The sequence below is a fragment of the Caenorhabditis elegans genome, chromosome V (assembly GCF_000002985.6).
Source record: "Caenorhabditis elegans chromosome V".
NCBI classification, from domain to species: Eukaryota; Metazoa; Nematoda; class Chromadorea; order Rhabditida; family Rhabditidae; genus Caenorhabditis; species Caenorhabditis elegans.
Genome location: NC_003283.11, coordinates 12041077 through 12059780, shown reverse-complemented (window position 1 = coordinate 12059780; position 18704 = coordinate 12041077). Strand labels below are relative to the sequence as shown.

The 18704-nt window shown below is 35.6% G+C and overlaps 5 protein-coding genes across 8 annotated transcripts; 1 reads left to right on the top strand and 4 right to left on the bottom strand.

Annotated features, from left to right (window-relative positions):
• Positions 1-27: 27 nt before the first annotated feature.
• On the top strand, positions 28-3219 carry R07B7.2 (PUM-HD domain-containing protein; the record flags this gene model as incomplete). 4 transcript variants are annotated; one of them, NM_001373126.3, is made up of 10 exons in its annotated part: positions 28-568; positions 714-848; positions 915-1013; positions 1062-1250; positions 1674-1811; positions 1881-1982; positions 2033-2245; positions 2296-2481; positions 2635-2841; positions 2899-3219. In NM_001373126.3, the coding sequence occupies 10 exons, from the start codon at positions 34-36 to the stop codon at positions 3000-3002; spliced, it is 1908 nt and encodes a 635-aa protein (NP_001360522.1). In that variant the 3' UTR covers positions 3003-3219. The 4 variants fall into 4 exon arrangements, with proteins under 4 accessions (NP_001360522.1, NP_001256398.1, NP_001360521.1 ...); NM_001269469.3 differs by having other exon boundaries at positions 32-568; positions 2302-2481; NM_001373127.2 differs by having other exon boundaries at positions 32-568; positions 2033-2254.
• Positions 3220-3352: 133 nt separating this feature from the next.
• F10C2.7 (Major facilitator superfamily (MFS) profile domain-containing protein) lies at positions 3353-5883 on the bottom strand. The gene is made up of 5 exons (NM_073619.3): positions 5680-5883; positions 5401-5628; positions 5088-5231; positions 4446-5041; positions 3353-3719 (listed from the first exon to the last, which is right to left on the bottom strand). The coding sequence occupies exons 1-5, from the start codon at positions 5827-5829 to the stop codon at positions 3461-3463; spliced, it is 1377 nt and encodes a 458-aa protein (NP_506020.2). The 5' UTR covers positions 5830-5883; the 3' UTR covers positions 3353-3460.
• Positions 5884-7599: 1716 nt separating this feature from the next.
• On the bottom strand, positions 7600-11036 carry dars-2 (Aminoacyl-transfer RNA synthetases class-II family profile domain-containing protein). The gene is made up of 7 exons (NM_073618.8): positions 10927-11036; positions 10662-10882; positions 10141-10271; positions 9861-10092; positions 9266-9818; positions 8300-8798; positions 7600-7746 (listed from the first exon to the last, which is right to left on the bottom strand). The coding sequence occupies exons 1-7, from the start codon at positions 11033-11035 to the stop codon at positions 7710-7712; spliced, it is 1782 nt and encodes a 593-aa protein (NP_506019.2). The 5' UTR covers position 11036; the 3' UTR covers positions 7600-7709.
• Positions 11037-11149: 113 nt separating this feature from the next.
• F10C2.5 (alpha-1,2-Mannosidase) lies at positions 11150-14349 on the bottom strand (the record flags this gene model as incomplete). The annotated part of the gene is made up of 6 exons (NM_073617.6): positions 11150-11632; positions 12077-12604; positions 12651-12965; positions 13028-13620; positions 13669-13863; positions 13917-14349. 6 exons carry the CDS (start codon positions 14347-14349, stop codon positions 11351-11353), a joined length of 2346 nt encoding a protein of 781 aa, NP_506018.1. The 3' UTR covers positions 11150-11350.
• Positions 14350-14433: 84 nt separating this feature from the next.
• pold-1 (DNA polymerase delta catalytic subunit) lies at positions 14434-18225 on the bottom strand. The gene is made up of 8 exons (NM_073616.4): positions 18085-18225; positions 17756-18004; positions 17339-17710; positions 17162-17295; positions 16385-17114; positions 15326-16339; positions 14831-15279; positions 14434-14785 (listed from the first exon to the last, which is right to left on the bottom strand). Exons 1-8 carry the CDS (start codon positions 18169-18171, stop codon positions 14575-14577), a joined length of 3246 nt encoding a protein of 1081 aa, NP_506017.1. The 5' UTR covers positions 18172-18225; the 3' UTR covers positions 14434-14574.
• Between the last annotated feature and the right edge of the window lie 479 nt (positions 18226-18704).

Genomic DNA, 18704 nt, shown 5'->3' with positions numbered 1-18704 from the left:
TTTAATAAATTAATAATCATTATAACGCTTCAGATGAGTGCTTCTGACGGTGATAACACAGAACAAACTGGACGACGTCGCAGTTTTGGGAACTTGTTTGGATCAACACGTGTGCCTTTTTCCTCACTTTCCGATATTTATGCAAATCAAAGTACGTTCGCAAAAGATCAAGGAGTACAATCTGAAGTCGACGTTGCTGATGCCTGGAGCCAACATCACGCTCCAACAAGAGATCAATATGTCCAATCAGAAATTATCACGGCTGTGGAAACTTCAAGCCAATACGAGGTTCAAACAAAGGATAAGGAGGTGGAAGCCATTTGTTCAACGGCGAACAGAACAACACAAACTTGTCATGCAACCAATATCGCCGGTACAAATTCAGAATCTTGTTTAATCGAAAAATTGGCAAATTCACTTTTGGAACATCTTCAAGCTCGCCGGCCCATCAAAGCTCGGACAGCATTTCCAATTTATCTCCAGCAACCTGAACAACTCCAGTTGCTTCCTCCACCAGATCAGCAATCCGCGCCTGTGCCGCCGAGTCATCCGTTGCAAAATTCTGAAGGTAACCCACTTTAATATTCGAACTTTTTCCCATATTTTAATTCGTCCTACGCTCAGGTGCATACATTGAAAATAGGAACATCTCTTGTATATGTCCGCAAAATATTGAAAATATTTCTAATACTCATCATAAAATTAAATTTAAGCTCGTCAAGAGGATCTCGAACAAACTGAAATGCCACAAGCTTCGCAACAAATTGGAATTAATGAGACCAGTCTCAATGATGCCGATTCTCAATCGTTTTTCCATTCGAGACTTCATCAAACGGAACAGAGAGAAGGTATAATTGGCAATAGAGCTTACTAATATAAAATAAATCAATTATTTTGAGAGTAGTAATTTACAGAAACAAACTCAAACAGCATGCAGTCAATTCATTCACAGGTTAATCCACCAGCAAGTCAAGAAACAATGGAAAGTCATTTCCCTGAAATGATCAATTCTCGTAAGTCAGACCATCAACTTTGCTTCTCGTTTAAAAAAGTAACTTCAGAGCGATGCTCATCATTCCCAACTCGACATGATGGATCTTCGCATTTTGCTCGTTCATCATCTGGCTTGCTCGGAAGTATGTCTTCACAGCAACAACGGTCCCAATTTCCTGTTCCCCAAGAAGAAGGAAATCAGGCTGAAGACATGCGAGGGGCTCAGCAACCACATAATGCTAGAAATTTGTTTGGAGGTGAAATATTTTATATTAAAAATGCACTTGGCTCTGTTCAGTTTCGTGTTCGGCTAAACTTATTCTAACAGACAATGAAGAAATTCAAAATTTGTCTTCCACTGCCACCAGAAATCAGTGAATTCAATAATTTTATGAATTGACCAGCCGTGGACCGCACCTCCGGCGCGGCTCCCGACCTCTTGGAGCTAAAAACTAATGTTTCTGAAACTACCGTAATCATGCAGTACTCCTACCGTATCACTATTGTACCACTACAGTAACCCGACTATATCCTTACACTAACCTCAACTCACTATCCCTCCAGAAGCTAAAATTTCGCAGACTACAAAGACTACATAGACTACAAACTATGGACAAACGGAATAAGCGCTTTATATATATATATATATTAGTAAATGATAGTAATTAATTAATTTTCAGGGGTCGGAGGGATGTTTCCATCAATGCCGAATTCCTCGGGAGGACAGGGACCCGATTGGCAAAATAATCATTTCATTCGCCCATTCGGTCAACCTGCGGCTGGCATGATGAGTTGGCATCCAGGAATGATGCCATCTCGTGAGTATAAATTTTGACTACCTCTAATTATAGTCAATTAAACTACTTATGAGAAATTACACGTTTTAGATATGAATAACTCCGCGGCTCCATCTTCTTTTTTTGAATCTCCGTTCATGCCGCCATATGATGTTTTTATGCAGCAGCAGATGCTTCTACACTCTCAATACGGTTCGCTCAATTTCTGCAACTTATAGTAAAGGTATATGTTACAATTTCAGCGGCGTGGGAGCAACAACGGAATCATGCAATGATGTATCAAAATGCACAAAATCAAAATTCGGCGAATGTAAATCCTTCATTTGCCGATATCCCTTCTGCAGCGCCGATTTCTCAGCCAGAAGTCAATGTTAATGAAAACCAAATCGTTCCCGAAGAAACCGAAAGGCTTGAGGCTGATCTTGAAATCGAGAATACTGTCGATGCGATCATCGGTAATAAAAGTATAAATTACGACCTAACATAACATAACATAATATAACAGTAACAGATGTTGGATCCGTCAACCAAGCTGTATCTGGAGTCAATTCGATTGCTCGAGAAACAGAGGAAATCAATAATCAAGATGTGCGAAATGAGACACCAGTGGAAGATTTCGGATCCATAATATCAGCGATTTCTATAACTGAAAATAGAAACGAGTCTCCAATGCCAAGCGCATCTGAAACCGGTGAGGATCGAACACCAGTTGTTTAAATATAGGTTACACAATGTACACCAGGGATGTGTGGGATCTGGCTTTTTCGGCGAACGGAATTCGTCGTTTGTCGCTCAGTCCTGATGCGCCAAGTTATTTCTATATTATTTTATTTCTATTTTTCAGATGACACATCTCCACATACCTCGCGCTCAAGATATGGATCTTCTGTTGCCATTTCCACCGGTATGAAAAGAGCACGACTCGAACCATCACAATCTCCACCGGGCTCATCTCGCAAAAATTCAAGGAATGAGACGACCAAGAAAAATTCAAAAACTCCTTCTTCTACAATTGATAAAGAACCTACTTCATCAAAGAGGACAAGAAAAGGTATTATTGATTTCGAATTTATGTAAATAACCTTTATAAATTAACTACGTTTTTCAGCTCCAGCGCGCTACGAAGCGGAATGGAACGCCGAACAAGGAGGCGATACTCGTCGTGCAAAAAGGTGGTCAAAAGACTTCTATAAGGCTCCCAGTAAAAAGTAGATTTAATTTTTGAATAGGTAATAGTAAACTTTATTGTTTTTTGTTCATCATTCGTTGCCCATTGTTTCACCGATTTAAAAACGCGATTTCTCAAATCTCATTAATGTTTCCCTTTTTATTGCCAGATGTCTGGAAACCTAATGTTCCTTCTCCATTTTCTATGGTTTCTCTTGTTTTTTTTAAGTTTTTTTCTCATAATAAAGTTTTTTTCAAGCTCTGTCGTCCAAAGTAGTCTAGGTGTTCAGTGGAATTATTGAATGTAAGTTTCAGCGTCTTCAAGGGACATTGAGTGGGAATGGGGGAAGTGTTGGGTTACTGGTGCTGCGTTTGTATTAGAAATCAGAAAGTAAATTGAACGAAGAACAATTGTTTATTGGGTGAAATGTTCGGAATATAAATTTAATTTCGACATTAATCTATATACATAACCGTAATATTTAATTCTTTTTTCGAATTAATCAAGCAAATTGATGTTTCTTTTTCTCTTCTTCAATCGTCTCTCGTGTGACAAATGTGAATGATTGTGGTTTATCAGTTGCCATTGGAAAGAATAAAATATTGGCAATAAACATAAGTAAACCATTGAGAATATATACATGACCCCATTGAGTATGAGATGATTCATCTGATACAAATATGGCAACTGTTGCTGGAGCAGCAAATAAGGCAATACATTTCATAAATTGAATCATCGCAAGCACAAAGTGAGCATATTGACTGAAATTTGTTTATGGATAATTGCATGGTTTTCAGAATAATTTACAGTGAATTCATAATTTTCAGTGTTTAAATTTTTGGATTTGGACACAGTTGGAGTATCACCACTTAGGATTTTGTCTGAATGCACTCAAAATACTCAGAATTACCAAATTTCCTAGTTTTGGAAAATTACCAAAATAAAAAAGAGCTTTTGAAAAAATCCAAAGCAATTTCACAGGTTTCAACCCTTATTATATTCAAATAAAAGTTATTTGGCATTTTCTAAAGATTCTGTCATCCATTTGCAGTGATTACAGGATGTCTCATTACGGATTGATCTACAAAAAATGCGGGAATTCATTTTCCAATAAAATTTCACGGGCAAACCCTCATTTACTAGCGTGCTCATTTACTTGAAACGTCAGCACGCTTCTAATCATGCGGAATCAGTTTAGAAGTCTGCTTTTTAATACCGAAATTTTCGTAGACCTAGATCAAGCCGATATGGGACCCTCTGACACCACATGCGGTTGAAGAGAAAACTCGTAATACTTCGACCGCGAAATCATTTGTCCTAATTTTGGTAGAGTATTCTAAAGTTACAAATATGTAGGAAAACGTTAAGGAAACAATTTTTGTACAGTTAAAATTTTAAGTTTTGAAATTAAACCCACTTTTGTCATTCAAAAAATCACTACGATCATGGTATGAGTACGGTTGGGGTGAAACAAAATCAAAGCTTACCGTGACGCAAATGTTCCACATTTATAAAATCCACCACAATTTGTTCCCATCAAAGTGTAGACAATACTGAACATAATAACACTTGTATACTTCCATGAGACAGGAATATATGCCAAACTGACACACATGAATCCAGCAAGTCCGACTGATGAAGTATTGAAGAACCACATTCGAACACGTTCAGAAAGGAATTGACGATCTGATAACCATCCAGATAAGAGTTTAGCTGGCATATGAGCTACTGCCGACAAGGATATCAACATTCCAGTTTCGACAACACTAAAGTCAAGGACTTTACGGAAATATATAGGAGAATAGGTCAATAGAAGAATCAAAGTAGTCATTTCAAAGAAAGAGTTGATCCAAACAGTCAAAATAACTCGATTCTTGCAAATTTCCCAATACGGAACAAACGAATCCCTCTCAATATGTGCTTTTGTTTTATCTTTTTGAATAGTTGTCAACTCTTTTGCTGACACTTTTTGGTTCAATTGTGGATCATCATTATAAAAATAGAGCCATGCAGCAAAAATGATAAAACCAGCAGCTGCGTGAACATAGAATGCAGACTGCCATCCATATGACGATTTACACAACTGAAAGAAACAAAACAGTCTAGAGATTATCTTCATGTCCAGTTACCCAGCCAGATGCGGCATTTGTCATCACTGTGGCTGCTGGGCTGAAACTTGTTAGAATTGAAATAAAGAGTCCGGTTTGAGCAAGTGGAGCCCATCGGACACATACAATTCCAATAGCTGCAAAGTCGGCGGAATAAGCAAGACCCTGAAAAAATTAATGAAATTTTTATAAAACTTCAATTTCAATAGTCCAGCATGACCAACCATCATAATTAAACACTCCGAAGTGCTTAGATTTTTCAAAAAATTTAGTTCAAGTTGTTGCCCCATTTTCAAAAAAGGCTTAGAAATTATCTTCTGGAGCCAACCATTACCTGAGCGAATCTTAGTGCCAATAGATACGGTAAACCAAGATATGCACCATATGGAGTTAGCACTGTTGCAAAAGCTGATACAATTCCAGCAATAAAAAACGGAATACGAGCTCCAAATCTAACATAGGAGTAGTTAATTGGACCTGTTCCAAGTATTGTACCAATTGCCACAGCCCAAACTATTGCACTTTTCTCAGCAACTGAATAGTCATACCTGTTGTAAATTGTCTGAAAAACTTAATTTTCATAAATGAACAATAATTTAAATATTTCACCCACCCCATTTTCAGTAGTTTCAATTCCAGTAGGATCATCTTTCATACAGATAAATGTGAAATTAATAATAATATAATTTGAAAGAATTGAAGTAAGACATGCCAAACCAAGAAAGACGACAATATAGCGGAACCGATGCTTAACAGGGTTCATCATCTTCAATCTGAACAATATAGTTTTAACAATGAGGGATTCGTATTGGTTATACAAAAAAGAGGAAAAACTACTACAAGAGAACAAAAAAAAGTAGAACCAAGTGTCGATATGAAACTGTGAACTGTGTTGTGAGTACATTTTGAAAACATTCAGTTTTGGAAATACATTGGAGGATAACATTGTAAAATTTGAGAAAATGAGGAAAATATGTATATTTTCTGATTATATGGTGATTTTTTCTTTTTCTATATTTGGAGGCATACAGTTAAAGGAAAAAATTTATTCGTTACTCAACTTTTAAAGACAGAAAATTACTTAAAGAATATTCTAATTTGAGATTTCTATTAGAATATCTACGTTGTCTTCAACAAATAAGAAACAAAAATTAAATTTGAATATTTTCCGCTAGTTACCAATTTTGAATAGCATCTTCAACATTTCTGGAAAGAAGCAAACTTTGTATACAATTGTATAGTAATTTCTGAACAGGTTCTAGAGTGAAATTTTTTGCTAGAGAATTGGGAAACTCATTGAAAACTTGCAAAATTAATTTAGCAGTCAAAAAATTTCAGAAATTTCAAAAAAATTGTTTTAAAAATGTTGTCCTACATCTATTGCCAAAAAATTCTATGAAACTCATATGAATGCCTAGAATTTTCCAAATTTCAGCTTTATAACAACTACCGTATCCAATGATTTCTTTTCCAAACGACGGTTTTTCCTTGAATCCCGCCCACTTCCATCCTCGTGAAACAATCGTGAAGTGATCTGAATAATCTCTTTCTTTTCACGTTTTGGTCAAACTTTTACCCTCGACGCGTCGTTCGTCCATCCGATGACCAGACCTCCGATACTTGATAATCTATTTTCAAAATGTAGTTTGTGTTGTTTCGATGAGGCCGATATACAGTAAACTAGTTATGAGAAGGTGGTTTCACTGAAACAAACACCAGGAAGAGCATATTTTTCGGAGAATGTGAATTATAAAATGTTCGAAAATTATTCTAGTAGTCTATAGTGAGTCTATAGTTAGTAAAGTGAGTCTAGTCTAACAGTTTAGAATTTTCCGTACATCTATGTTGTACAAAAATCCCGCTTTCAAATGATTCCAACATTATTTTTGAAATAAGAAACAGTTTATGAAAGCTATGGATGCAGCAGATATTTCTAAGTTTTATATTTCAGCTGAAATTAAATTTCAGTCTCTATTACTTTAGCAACTTTTTTAATCCCGATTCGAGCCTCTGCTAACGAAAACTTTCGAATAATTAGGTGTTTGGTTGTTTAATCTACATACAATCAAATATACGCTATAATATATGCTTAACATAACGGGTACAACAACTTTTTGATCATTCTGTTCGATAACGTCACTGTTCTTCGCGTTTCCCGCCATTCGGAGAAGAATCAAAATGTTACAGCAATGTGTTAAACATGTGAACTCCAACAATTTGTTCAACACTACGAACATCCCATCAATATTGTGGAAACTGATGAATAGAATATTGCAACACATGTCAATTTAATTCAAAAGATTTTCAATTTCTATTATACTTATGAAAATTTAGGATTTTTTTAACATATAATTTTGTGTTCTGTTTGATATTACACGAAAATGAGACGGCATGCCCACTTGTCAATGAGAGACTTCAAACATTGCTGTATGTACTTTGTGATATTTCTGAATTCAAGACTATTTTGAGTATCTTGAGCCAAAATCCGAATTATCGCTACTTTCCTTTCTAACTTTTATTAAGAAGTATGCTAAAAGCTAAACGTATTCATTATTTAAAAATAAAAACAACAACAACAATACATTAAAAAAAACTAATTTTATCACTATAGTATCACTATAATACGAAATTTGTCAATCCACATCATTCCACAGCGTTGGGTAACAAGGAGATTCCATATCTGAAATATATTTTTTAGTTTAAATTTTAATGCGGAACTTTCTTTTTAGAGTTTCTTCAAAATGTTTTAAAAGTATACTTTCACATGTTTTTCTATAAGTTTCCAAGAAATGTGAGATAAATTAATTTAAAAATTAAATAACATCCTACAAAAATGAGAGATGGGAACTACAGTAATCTTTAAGGGATTATACTTTTACTCGGCCAGGTACCGTATTTTTGAAGCAAATGCGAAAATTTTACAGCTGGGTATGTAATCTGGGAAAACAGAAAAATGTCCTTTCGGAATAAAAAAACTCAAACGTTAAATTCAAACGTTTTCAATTACATTCGCCAAATTCGCCAGTTTCCAAGCATTTGCCCTATTTTTTGTAAAATCGTTTTTTAAAACAAAGAAAAACATAAGAGAAAGGACGAAAAATTACTGAAAATTGGCAAAATCGGCGAAACTAATTGAAAACGTAATACCTAACGAGACCCATGGCATTTTTCGTAGATCATAACGTTATGAGAGAGTCTCACACCACGTGCATCAATAATTCCATGTGACATACCTTTCTAGCTGTTTCTGGGATAATGTTGCAGGCGCATCACTCATCAAATCTTTTCCATTTTTTGTTTTTGGAAAAGCAATAACATCTCGAACTGGTGTGAGAGGATTCCCATCGGAAGTAAGCATTGCAACGAATCTATCAAGTCCTAAAGCAAATCCTCCATGTGGTGGTGCACCATGAGATAATGCATTTAAAAGATGTTCCATTTCATCAGTTGGTTCTCCAAGAACTTTCAGAACGTGTCGCTGGATTTCTGAATTCTCAATTCTAATCGATCCACCACCCATTTCAACTCCGTTTATAACAAGATCGTAGTGTTGTCCAGTGATTTGTAAGAGTTTATCAATATCATTGGAATAAAGAATATCAATATCTTTTTCAAGTGGAGCCGTAAATGGATGATGTGTTGATACAAGTTGTCCTTCTTCAAATGAGAACAATGGAAAATCCACAATCCAGTGAGCAGTTACATTGCTTTTTGAACGAAGACCGCAAACTTCTGCGACGTAATTACGAAGTTGACCGGAAAATATGAATCATTAACTAAATAATTTTTTCGTATAAAAAACAAAGGCACACGCAAAATTTTGCGATTTTTTTCGCAAAAATACGGAAAAAAATTAGTCGAATACAAAGCTGCGTGCGCCTTTAATGAGTACTGTAATTTTGAATTTGTGTTGCTGCGGAATTTTTATTGATTTTCCAAGTACATTTATTTATTTAAAAATCTTTTTAAAAAATCAATATAACAAGAAAAAACATAAATGTCAAAAAATCGAAAGAAAACTTCCAAAAATTAATTTTCACATGAAATGTTAACCGCAATATGTATACAAAATTTGGAGACTACAGTACTCATTAAAGGCGCACTTATATTTAACTAAAATTTGTCGTGTCGAGACCGGGTACCGTATTTTTTGCGCAAAAATCACAAAATTTCGCGTTTGGGTAATCGCTATATCTTACCTAAAGTCCAGTAAACCCCTTCTGAATTTCCCCAGCAAACAATGAGAACATCTTCATCAATTAATCCAAATTGATCGATCAATTTCTGATTGTCAAACGGTTTGAACCATCTTTTCTGTGACGGATGACAAATTGCAAAATTCTTTCCATTCTCATTCATCTGAATCAATCGTTTCCATTCATTTTTCATTGAATTCGAAATCGTTGTTTTACCAGCTCCTCGACAAACTAAAATTCTTGACCGCCAAGTATCATCATCAATATCTTTTTGCAAAAATTCAAATATATCGTTATCAACGTCATCAATTTGCCACGGAATTCGCATATCTGGTTTATCAATTCCATAGAGTCTCATTGCATCAGAATACGGTATTCTTGGAAACGGGGATTTAGGTTTAATATGGTTCAAACTCTCCGGCCATGCAGATATAATCATATCTTCAATAAGTTGCATAACTCCATTTTGTGTTGTAAATGACATTTCCACATCAACTTGTGTAAATTCAGGCTGCCTATCACCTTTTGATCCTTCATCACGATAACATCGGGCAATCTGGAATCAAAATTATTGTTTACGAAATAAAATCTCACTAACCTGAAAATATCTATCGATAGCTCCAACCATCAAAAGCTGTTTAAATTGTTGTGGACTTTGAGGCAATGAATAGGCAAGTCCCTGGTTTGGAGAAGGTGCTGGAACAACAAATTCTGCAGCTCCACCTGGAGTACGACGAAATAGAGTTGGTGTTTCAACATCTACAAATCCACTTTTTTCAACGAGAAACCTCCGAACATTGTGCACAAATTCTGAACGAAGTCGTAAACTCCTGAAATTCGTAATTTTTCAAAATAGATATAAAAATTGTAATATGTACTTTTGTAATTTATCAGATCTCAAATCAATGTATCTATATTTTAACCGAGTTCTTTCATTTGCATTGGCATCCGGTAGCATAGGAATATTTGAAGTAGCTTTATTGAGTACTGTCAGTTCTTCAACATCGATCTGCCAACAAAAATTATTTTAAAATGTAATAGATATTTTGCTTCAAAGTATCCAAAAAATAGCATAAAATTTTGGAAAACCACAAAAGGAAATCTAGAAAAAATTCAACATTTAATAACGCGATTTTTAAACTTTGGCTAATCTCCCTGTTTGAACTTTCTCCAAAATGAACGCTAAATACAAGATCAACCAGCGATTCGTTACGTCCATTTTTGAACCAATCAGATGAAGTGAACGGAATTCGAAGAAAATGATTGGTTCGAAAGCCGTCGTGGTTTCTTATGTTAGAGGTAATTCAAATAGAAAATTAACCAGAATCAAAAAATCAAACACTTCCCTGTTAGAATTTTCATTATTTCCACTTTTAAAATAATATTTTTGAAAATTTACTTCAATGTCTCCGGTTTTCATTTTACTGTTACGATTATCTCCACGATCAACAACAATTCCATCAACTCGAACAACTGATTCATAGGGAATATCCTTTAAAAGGCTCTGCAGCTTCGAAGATGCTGATATTTTCGCTTGAACCGAACCATAAGCATCGCGTAAAACGAAAAATCGATCCATACGTTTGTGGGATAGCCATCCCATTACACTCACTTTTTCATCTAAATTCAGATTTTTATAAGGAACAATAATTGTTTCTATTTACTTTTATTCGAAGTACTAAGCTCATCACATATATGTGTTCTGACTGTATAAGATGAAGTTGATAATATCCTTCGACAGCAAATAGCTGTGACATTTCTGGCGGATATCATTCTGCAATAAATATTTCAAATTGACAAACTATTTATAAATGTCTAATGTAAATTTGGGAGAAATAATTTCAATAACCCAGGTTTGAGCAGAAATTGAAAAAAGATTTTCAAGATGAATTCATAAATTATTTATTTCATTTAACTCAAATTATAAACTAACCATGGCAACAAGAAATTAATAATCACATCTTCTTATAACAACCATCACAAAAATAAATATACCCGATTCTATATACATTACGAAAAAGGCAATTTAGCTTTCAGACTAGTAAATTTCAGACAAGAGAAGGCCGGAAAACCCGAAATCCAATCTAACTAAACTTCATAATACCACGACTTCTTTCTTCGCAACGCAATATTCTGTCCAGCAATTAATTTATCCAATTTTTTGTAACCAGGAGCCAGAAGAGTTTTGAATCCAAACTTTCGAACAGTTTCAAGATCGTCTCCGATAAAATCATTGAGAGAAGCCTGATCACTTGTGAAGAGAGGACTATTCCATTTTTCTGTGTTCACACTTGGTGGCTCATTTTTGTAATCATCCTCAATCCGTGGTGTTTCCTCTAACCAACAAACAGGACCATGAAGAAATTTTGTCTGAAATTTTGATTTTAGAAAAACTCGAAACAATTAATAAATTATTATTGAAAACATCGGATTTAAACGAATATCGTCGTTATCATAATTATACTAGACTGTTTTTCAAACTAATTTTTTTTTAATTGTGAAAAAATGCAATTCGAAGTCATTTTTTTTTGTTCTTATGTTCACGGTCCGACATCTCACGGGATGCGTTTTCATAGTGACGAGCGCATCACGGGAGATGTCGGACCACACTGATAAATGACACTAGAGCTGAGGATTTAACCGTTTTCGTTTTTTTTTTCTTGTTCTGGATTCACCTAAAAAAGGTGATCGAAAAAAAAACGGAAAAAGCGAAAAATAATGTTATCCTTTCACTAATTTAAAAAATTCGATTTTGAAATTATTAAAAACTTGAAATAATTTTTTTCCCGAGCAATTCCCATTTTTTAGACCTACTTTTCTCGTTGGATAAAAATGATATTCGTAAACATCGGCCATTAACACTCGAAGTACAACCGAATCGACAATTTCATGAAGTGGGACACAGCATTTCTCACAAAAAACTTCAGGTATCGGGATTTCTCTAACAAGTTCTCGAATATCCTCCAAATGTTGAAGTTCTTCAAATTCAATAATTGCTTCTTTATTCAAATTTTCCAACTCTGCCGTATGATTTGGGTATGCTTTGTAGAGTTGATCCATCAGTTTTCTAGCCGAATCAGATGTTTCACCATTTCGCTGCATTGCTTCATCCTTCTGATGAGCTCTTACAAGTATTTCTCGCACTTTGAGCATTGCTTTATGTGAATTTTCTTTCACTTTTTCTGCTTCCAGTTCAATCTTTCGTTTTTCAGATTCTTTTTTCAGTTTCTCATCAACTTCGAATTCAATTAAATTTTCATTTTTTCCATATTGATTCTCGAAATACTTTTCACCGCCCTTTTCTGTTCGATTCATTTTCTCATGCTCATCACCATTGTTCACCTAAAAATAAAAACTAAAATTAAGTTAAATTTATAGTCTATCTTACTTGTTTCACACCAACTTCCTGATCCCGTTTTGCTTGTACACTACAGCAATCCAACATTCCTGGATCAACTGGATGAGCTTCAGTGTTGAATATATAGCCTCCTCCATAGATCACACAAGTCAAATTCTTTGGACTCGTCAATATTCTAGCTTGATCTCCTTTTGAATGAATGAAGTTTGTTGGATCGAACAATAAATAAAGATATTTAGTTGTTTCAGCAAGGAAAAATGACTCCATTCTATCTTCAATACTATGCTCTTTTACATTGTTGATTGTAGCATAGCCACATTTAGTTCGGGCTGATGATTCTATTGCCTGAAATTTAAACTTTTTCAAACGCATTAAGCTCAAGATTTAGTTTAAAATAAAAAACTAACATCAATCATTTCAGCTCCAAGTTCTAACCACGTTTCATCCTTTGTCGCTCTATACAGATACATCAATGATTCAACCATTTCAGGCCGTAAAGGAAATGCGGCTCGTTTTTCTCCTGGCTCTTCATTATGAATGTTATAAAATTCAGGTGGGAACCCGTATTTTCGTATAACTTCAGAATATGTTAACATAATTCTTGATGCATCTTGAACATCACCAACCATTGTTAGAGTTCCAGGCCAGAATGCTTCAAGAGATTGAAAAATTGGCAAGGAGACAGATCCTTTGGCCATTGATACCCACATAAACCATTCACCTTTCCGAACATGTTTATTAATTGATGTTGCATGTTCATGAAATTGTTTCATAAGACTTGGTCTTCTGAATAGATATGCTCCTTTTGCTAAATACTCGAAATAACTATCAACGCCAGCACCAATTCCAGAATCAGTTGCCGTCCATTGTCCTGTTTGAACATTGATATGATTGCCCACGAGTCCGATTGGTGATCTTGTCGACCATAAAGCATCCAACGCTTTTAGAGCCACTTTTTCGTATTTGTCATCGCCAGTCAAACGTGAGAGGGTACCAAATTCTTCAAAAAAGGAAGTTAGCCGGATATTATTAAAATCTTAAAAATTACCAATAAGAAATGTGCCCACACCAGCTGTACAAGTAATTGGTGTTTCATCTTTATGAACTCCATATTTCAAGTTAACAGTTCCATAGGGCATTCCAGTTTCTGTATTGAAAGCAGGCATAAGTCGATCAGCCATTTTAACAGCTAATTTGAGAAGCGGACTATCACATGGATAACCTTCCCAATCTACGACAAGATCTGGAATGAATCTTATGATGGTTTAGTAATATTCCTTGTGAAATTTAAATTACCTTTATGCCTTCCCGCTAGCATATGTGCAGATATTAATCCGCCAACAACTCTGATATTCGTCTCGAAAACAGAAACATTCACATTAGCATCATCACGAGCTTTCTCAAGAACAAGTGACACTGCTCTTCGGAATTCGGTTGTATTTCCCATCACCAGAAGAGTATCTAGAGCATCAATTAATGAAAGAGAGAATGATCCCCAGGTGTCTTGTCCAACGCATGTTATTGGTTTCAGTTCATCTAGTGGAAATGCATGATCCAAATATCCGTTGTAGGCGTGGTAGAACATTTTTTGAACTTTTTCTCTATAAGAATCAATAACTGATGGAGTGAATCTTATTGAAGACTTTTTATTATCGGGAGCTTCGGAATCATCTGATGCTTGAATAATTGACGCTAATGCTAAAAAGAATATTGCTTTTCGAGTGATCATCTGAAAATTGTGGTATTTTAAATTCAAATTTAATATATCAGACAAGTATTTTAAGCGATTATCGCTTACAAAAAAGTTTAAAGAATTAAAAACATATGTTTTAATCATCAACGCGAGTTTATAAGATAACCAGTAATAAAGAAAAATGTGTGATGAGATGAATAGTGTGGTAAGATCATTCACAGTCAATAATAATTAGACAAATAAACCGGGATCATAATTAATTCATTTAGTAGGTGCCTGGAAGCAAGGATCTCCAAATCGTTCGATGACGGCACTTGCCTCCGATAGCTCGTTTCGAACTTTTTCCCTCATATAGTAGATCGGACAGTCTCGAGCCGAGCAATTCACTTTGTCTTGCATAGTCTTTGCACAATTTTGGCATTCGGTCCAGAGGCGACCAAAATGGTTTTCAAGTTCGTGCATAGTGTTCATTCTGAAATGAAAAATATAGTAGAACAATTATTGCATTTCTAATTACCTAGAAGCAAAAATCGTTGGAAGCTTCGGCTCACAGTGTTTGCAAACTGCGTTCTCTGATTCTGCTCTTGGTAAAACACTCTTGCAACCAAGACAAGTTGCAGATTTCGTTGTGAACGCTGCAAGACCTCCAACTTTACTCTGAACGACTGTACGAACTCTTGTATGTTCTCCTTCCACCAGAATCTTTTCTGCTCTATCACCCAAGATGGGCTCGAAAATTCTGGCAAGTGGTTTGGCGAGTTGATTAGTCAAGTAGTGTTTGGTGTCCAATGGAATGTTATTTTGAAGTACAAAAGTTGGATCTTCAGCTCGTTCGTATGCCGGAACATTTTTTGCAGCAGCGACAAAAACATATGGAACTCTATCTCCAAGTCTTGGTGCACTTCCAGCGTCTCTTTTCTTCATACGAGCCGCCAACTCAACGTGAGCTTGCTTTGCTTGATATTTCTGAACATAATCAATTAGTTTCGTAAGGTTTTGAAATCGAACTTACATCTCCAGACTTTGTTAATTCCTTACTGATAATCAACAATGAGATATCAATTTTATTGCAGAGCAAGTCACTAATTGTCCGTTTCGCAAAATCCAAAGCAGATTGTTGATCTCTTTCTATTAGTAATTTCTCGAGGCAAACACCGAGAACTTTTGCAACCAGAGGGCAGTTATCACGGCGAACAGTTTCTAATCCTTTACAATCCATCTTGTCATGAACATCCGGTTTAGTGAAGTAAAGGCCAGCGTATCTCTTTTTGTTAATAAGTAAATATGGGGAGTAAACTTTCTCGAATTCAAGTTTGATCGGCGGAGTGAAAATCTTGCTGACTTCTTTAGCAGCATCGAGTCCAATTTCCATTGCTTGAGCTACAGTTTCGACACCGAATTTCACCATTACAGAATCTGTATCGCCATAAATAACTTTCGCATCTGCTGGACATTTTCCATCGAGAGCTCCTTTTTTGTAAATTCTCTCCACTTCGAGTTTCGTCATGTCAATCATTTTTCTTCCGAAAGCTGTAACTGATTGAGAAATCTCGAGACATGGCAACTTTCCAACAGTTGCACCAGTGAAACCATAAACAGAATTTGCAGAGATTTTAAGCGCCAATTGTCGTCCATTGTAAACCATTCTTTTGAACTCGTCTTTCTCGTTTTTCATATCGTTCTTCGCTCGTTTTCTTGCAGCCAGAATATCCTCGAGAATCTCGGGAAGAAGCCCACGGCGCTTAGATTTGGTTGCAAAATATTGGCCAGATGGTGTCCGAATATAATCCTCATTCTCAACTCCTTGTGGGGATTTTAAAAGTGTCGTGTAACAGAGATTATGAGCAATCATAATGGATGGATATAGAGAAGCGAAATCAAGTGTTGCAATTGGTTCATTGTAAAATCCTCGAATCGGATCAATGACAGTAGCACCTTCGTATCCTTCACCATCCCCAGAATTGGCTTCAATTACCGGTAAGAAGAAATTGTTCTGCTTACATCTTCGTAGCATCATTGATAGAATCTACAACAATTTCAGTATTATAATTTAAAATATATTTTGATTTACCTTGATTTGTTGACCTTTTGTCAGTAAGAAATTCATAGGAACTCCGGTGACTCTAGCCATTTCGATGTAATTAATAATTGACATTAATTTATCAAGCAGACGAAGAGGAAGATATGCGTCTTTCAAACAATATTGAGCCAATCGCCTCCTAGTTTGTTCATCTCCTCGTTGTAAATCAGGAATAATATTATGTTCCACATCTTCTTTTTGTTCGGATAAAAATTGATATGAGACACTATTGAGTGTATAACTTCGGAGTTTGTAATCCCGAAGTACAACTTGAAGTACATCAAAAATAATTCTTCCGTGAATATCGATACTCTTGTTCACTCGACTTCCCATCTGTTTCGATGATATTGCAGCATCTCTTACAACTGAGCCTTTTTCTTTCTGACGACCAAGATGAGAAACTTGTGGCAGTGATAGAACTTTAGCACGATCCAGAATGTATGGAAGATCAAAATTGAGAATGTTATATCCAGTGATAATGTCGGGATCCACTTCACGAACAAATTCAGCCCACTTTTCGAGAAGAACTTTTTCATTCACACATTGAATGATATTTGAACCGACGACCGGTGCACATGTTCCAAGAACGAAACAATTACGAACAAATGGTTCTGCTTCACCTTCGATTTTCACAAGATTAGCTATTTGAATAATAGGATCTTTAATTGCTTCGGGAAACACTCCACGTCGACCAATACATTCGATATCCAGAGACAAAGTACTAAAAAAGTTATTTTTTCAAAAGTAAGTTCAAACTTTCAAACTTACCGAATAGGAGCAATTCCAGCCCATTCACCATCACTTTCATGAACAATCAGGTTTTTGACCGGAACTGTGACTTCTATTTGACAACGAGACGACTTTTCACTGTTTGAAAGAATTCGGCACTTTCCAGCAGGAATCTGAAATCATAAAGAATTAAAAAAAAACTAATATTGTCAAAACCTCAATCCAGCCACATCCAACAATATTCGTTTTCGCCAAGAACATGACAATCACATTAATATTTGACTCGTATAAATTCCCAACGTTCACAGGACCCTTTCCCATCAAGTTAACTCCATTTTTCAATTCCATTCGCGCTTTGTGAAGAGCTTCTGTAGATCCTGACACCTTGACAAAAGGAACTTTCGTATCAGCACCGCGGAAGTAATAAAGATTCTCTCCGTGAACTATCTCCACATGAACAAGATTATCAACTACTTTTCCAGGCAATTGAGCTTGACCGCTACCACCTCGGCGTTTTGCTGCAGCAACCATATTGCAAATTGCAGATTGTGCAGTTCCAATGTGCTCGACACCGAATCCTTGTGGTGCCTGTAAGAAATATTACCAATACTTATTTTTTAAAGCTTAGATTACCTGGAAATAAAAATGTGGAAAGTAGTCAGTCACAATGACACAAATCGAATTTCCAGATTTGGTTACACCATACAACTTCACATTTGTTCTGTCGTAAGATGTTGCAGAGCCGTCTTCATGATACGTTTCGACCTCTAAGATCTGACACGCAATGCTTTTGCTAATTCCGAGATCTTTATCGACTGCTGGCCTGGCCCATCCTGTTTTATCAATCGTTGGTACAGATGGAAGTTCATTTTCGAATCTTGACTGAAAATAAATGGTTAGTGATCATTAAAAATAAAAAATGCAATTTTTAAAAGCTTGAAATCATAATATGAAAAACTTACAACGTAACACTGCTCGAATTCGTCACTTTCACGCTTTCGCTTCACTTCTGGTTGAAACGAGCTCCCGCCAGGACGCTTGGAGGTCATTTCTGATAAAACTCAGCATTAGAACAATAAATAAACTATGAAAGTAGAAAGAAATTGTTTGTCAAAATAGTAATGTAAACGTGCTCAAACGAAACGCCGCGAATCGTTTTTTTGTCTGAACAAACGTTTAAAGATTTAATAGGGAGAGAATTAAGGCGATTAGGTGGGAATTTAAAGTTTCATAACATCGAAAATCCGTTTAGATTGTGATAATCAATAAATAAAACAATAAAATAAGAATTGAAAGTCAATTTTTTTTATTTCCAAATCTTTTCGCTTTGTTTTGCCGCGCATTTTGGGTAGCGAATGTGCGCTCCACTGCAAAAACATTTCTACCGCGCTGTTTGAAATCTGTTTTTTGGGCCAATCGATTTTACGGTTTTGTTTGGAAGCGTTTTTCACTGAGAAAAACCTGGCCACTATTTCCTCGCATTCTTTTATATGTTTTTTTTTTCGAAAAATCAAGCTAATGCGCTATGATAAATTTGTATTACCTTATTTTGTTCAATCTCGACTTTTTGCTTTCAGCTCTC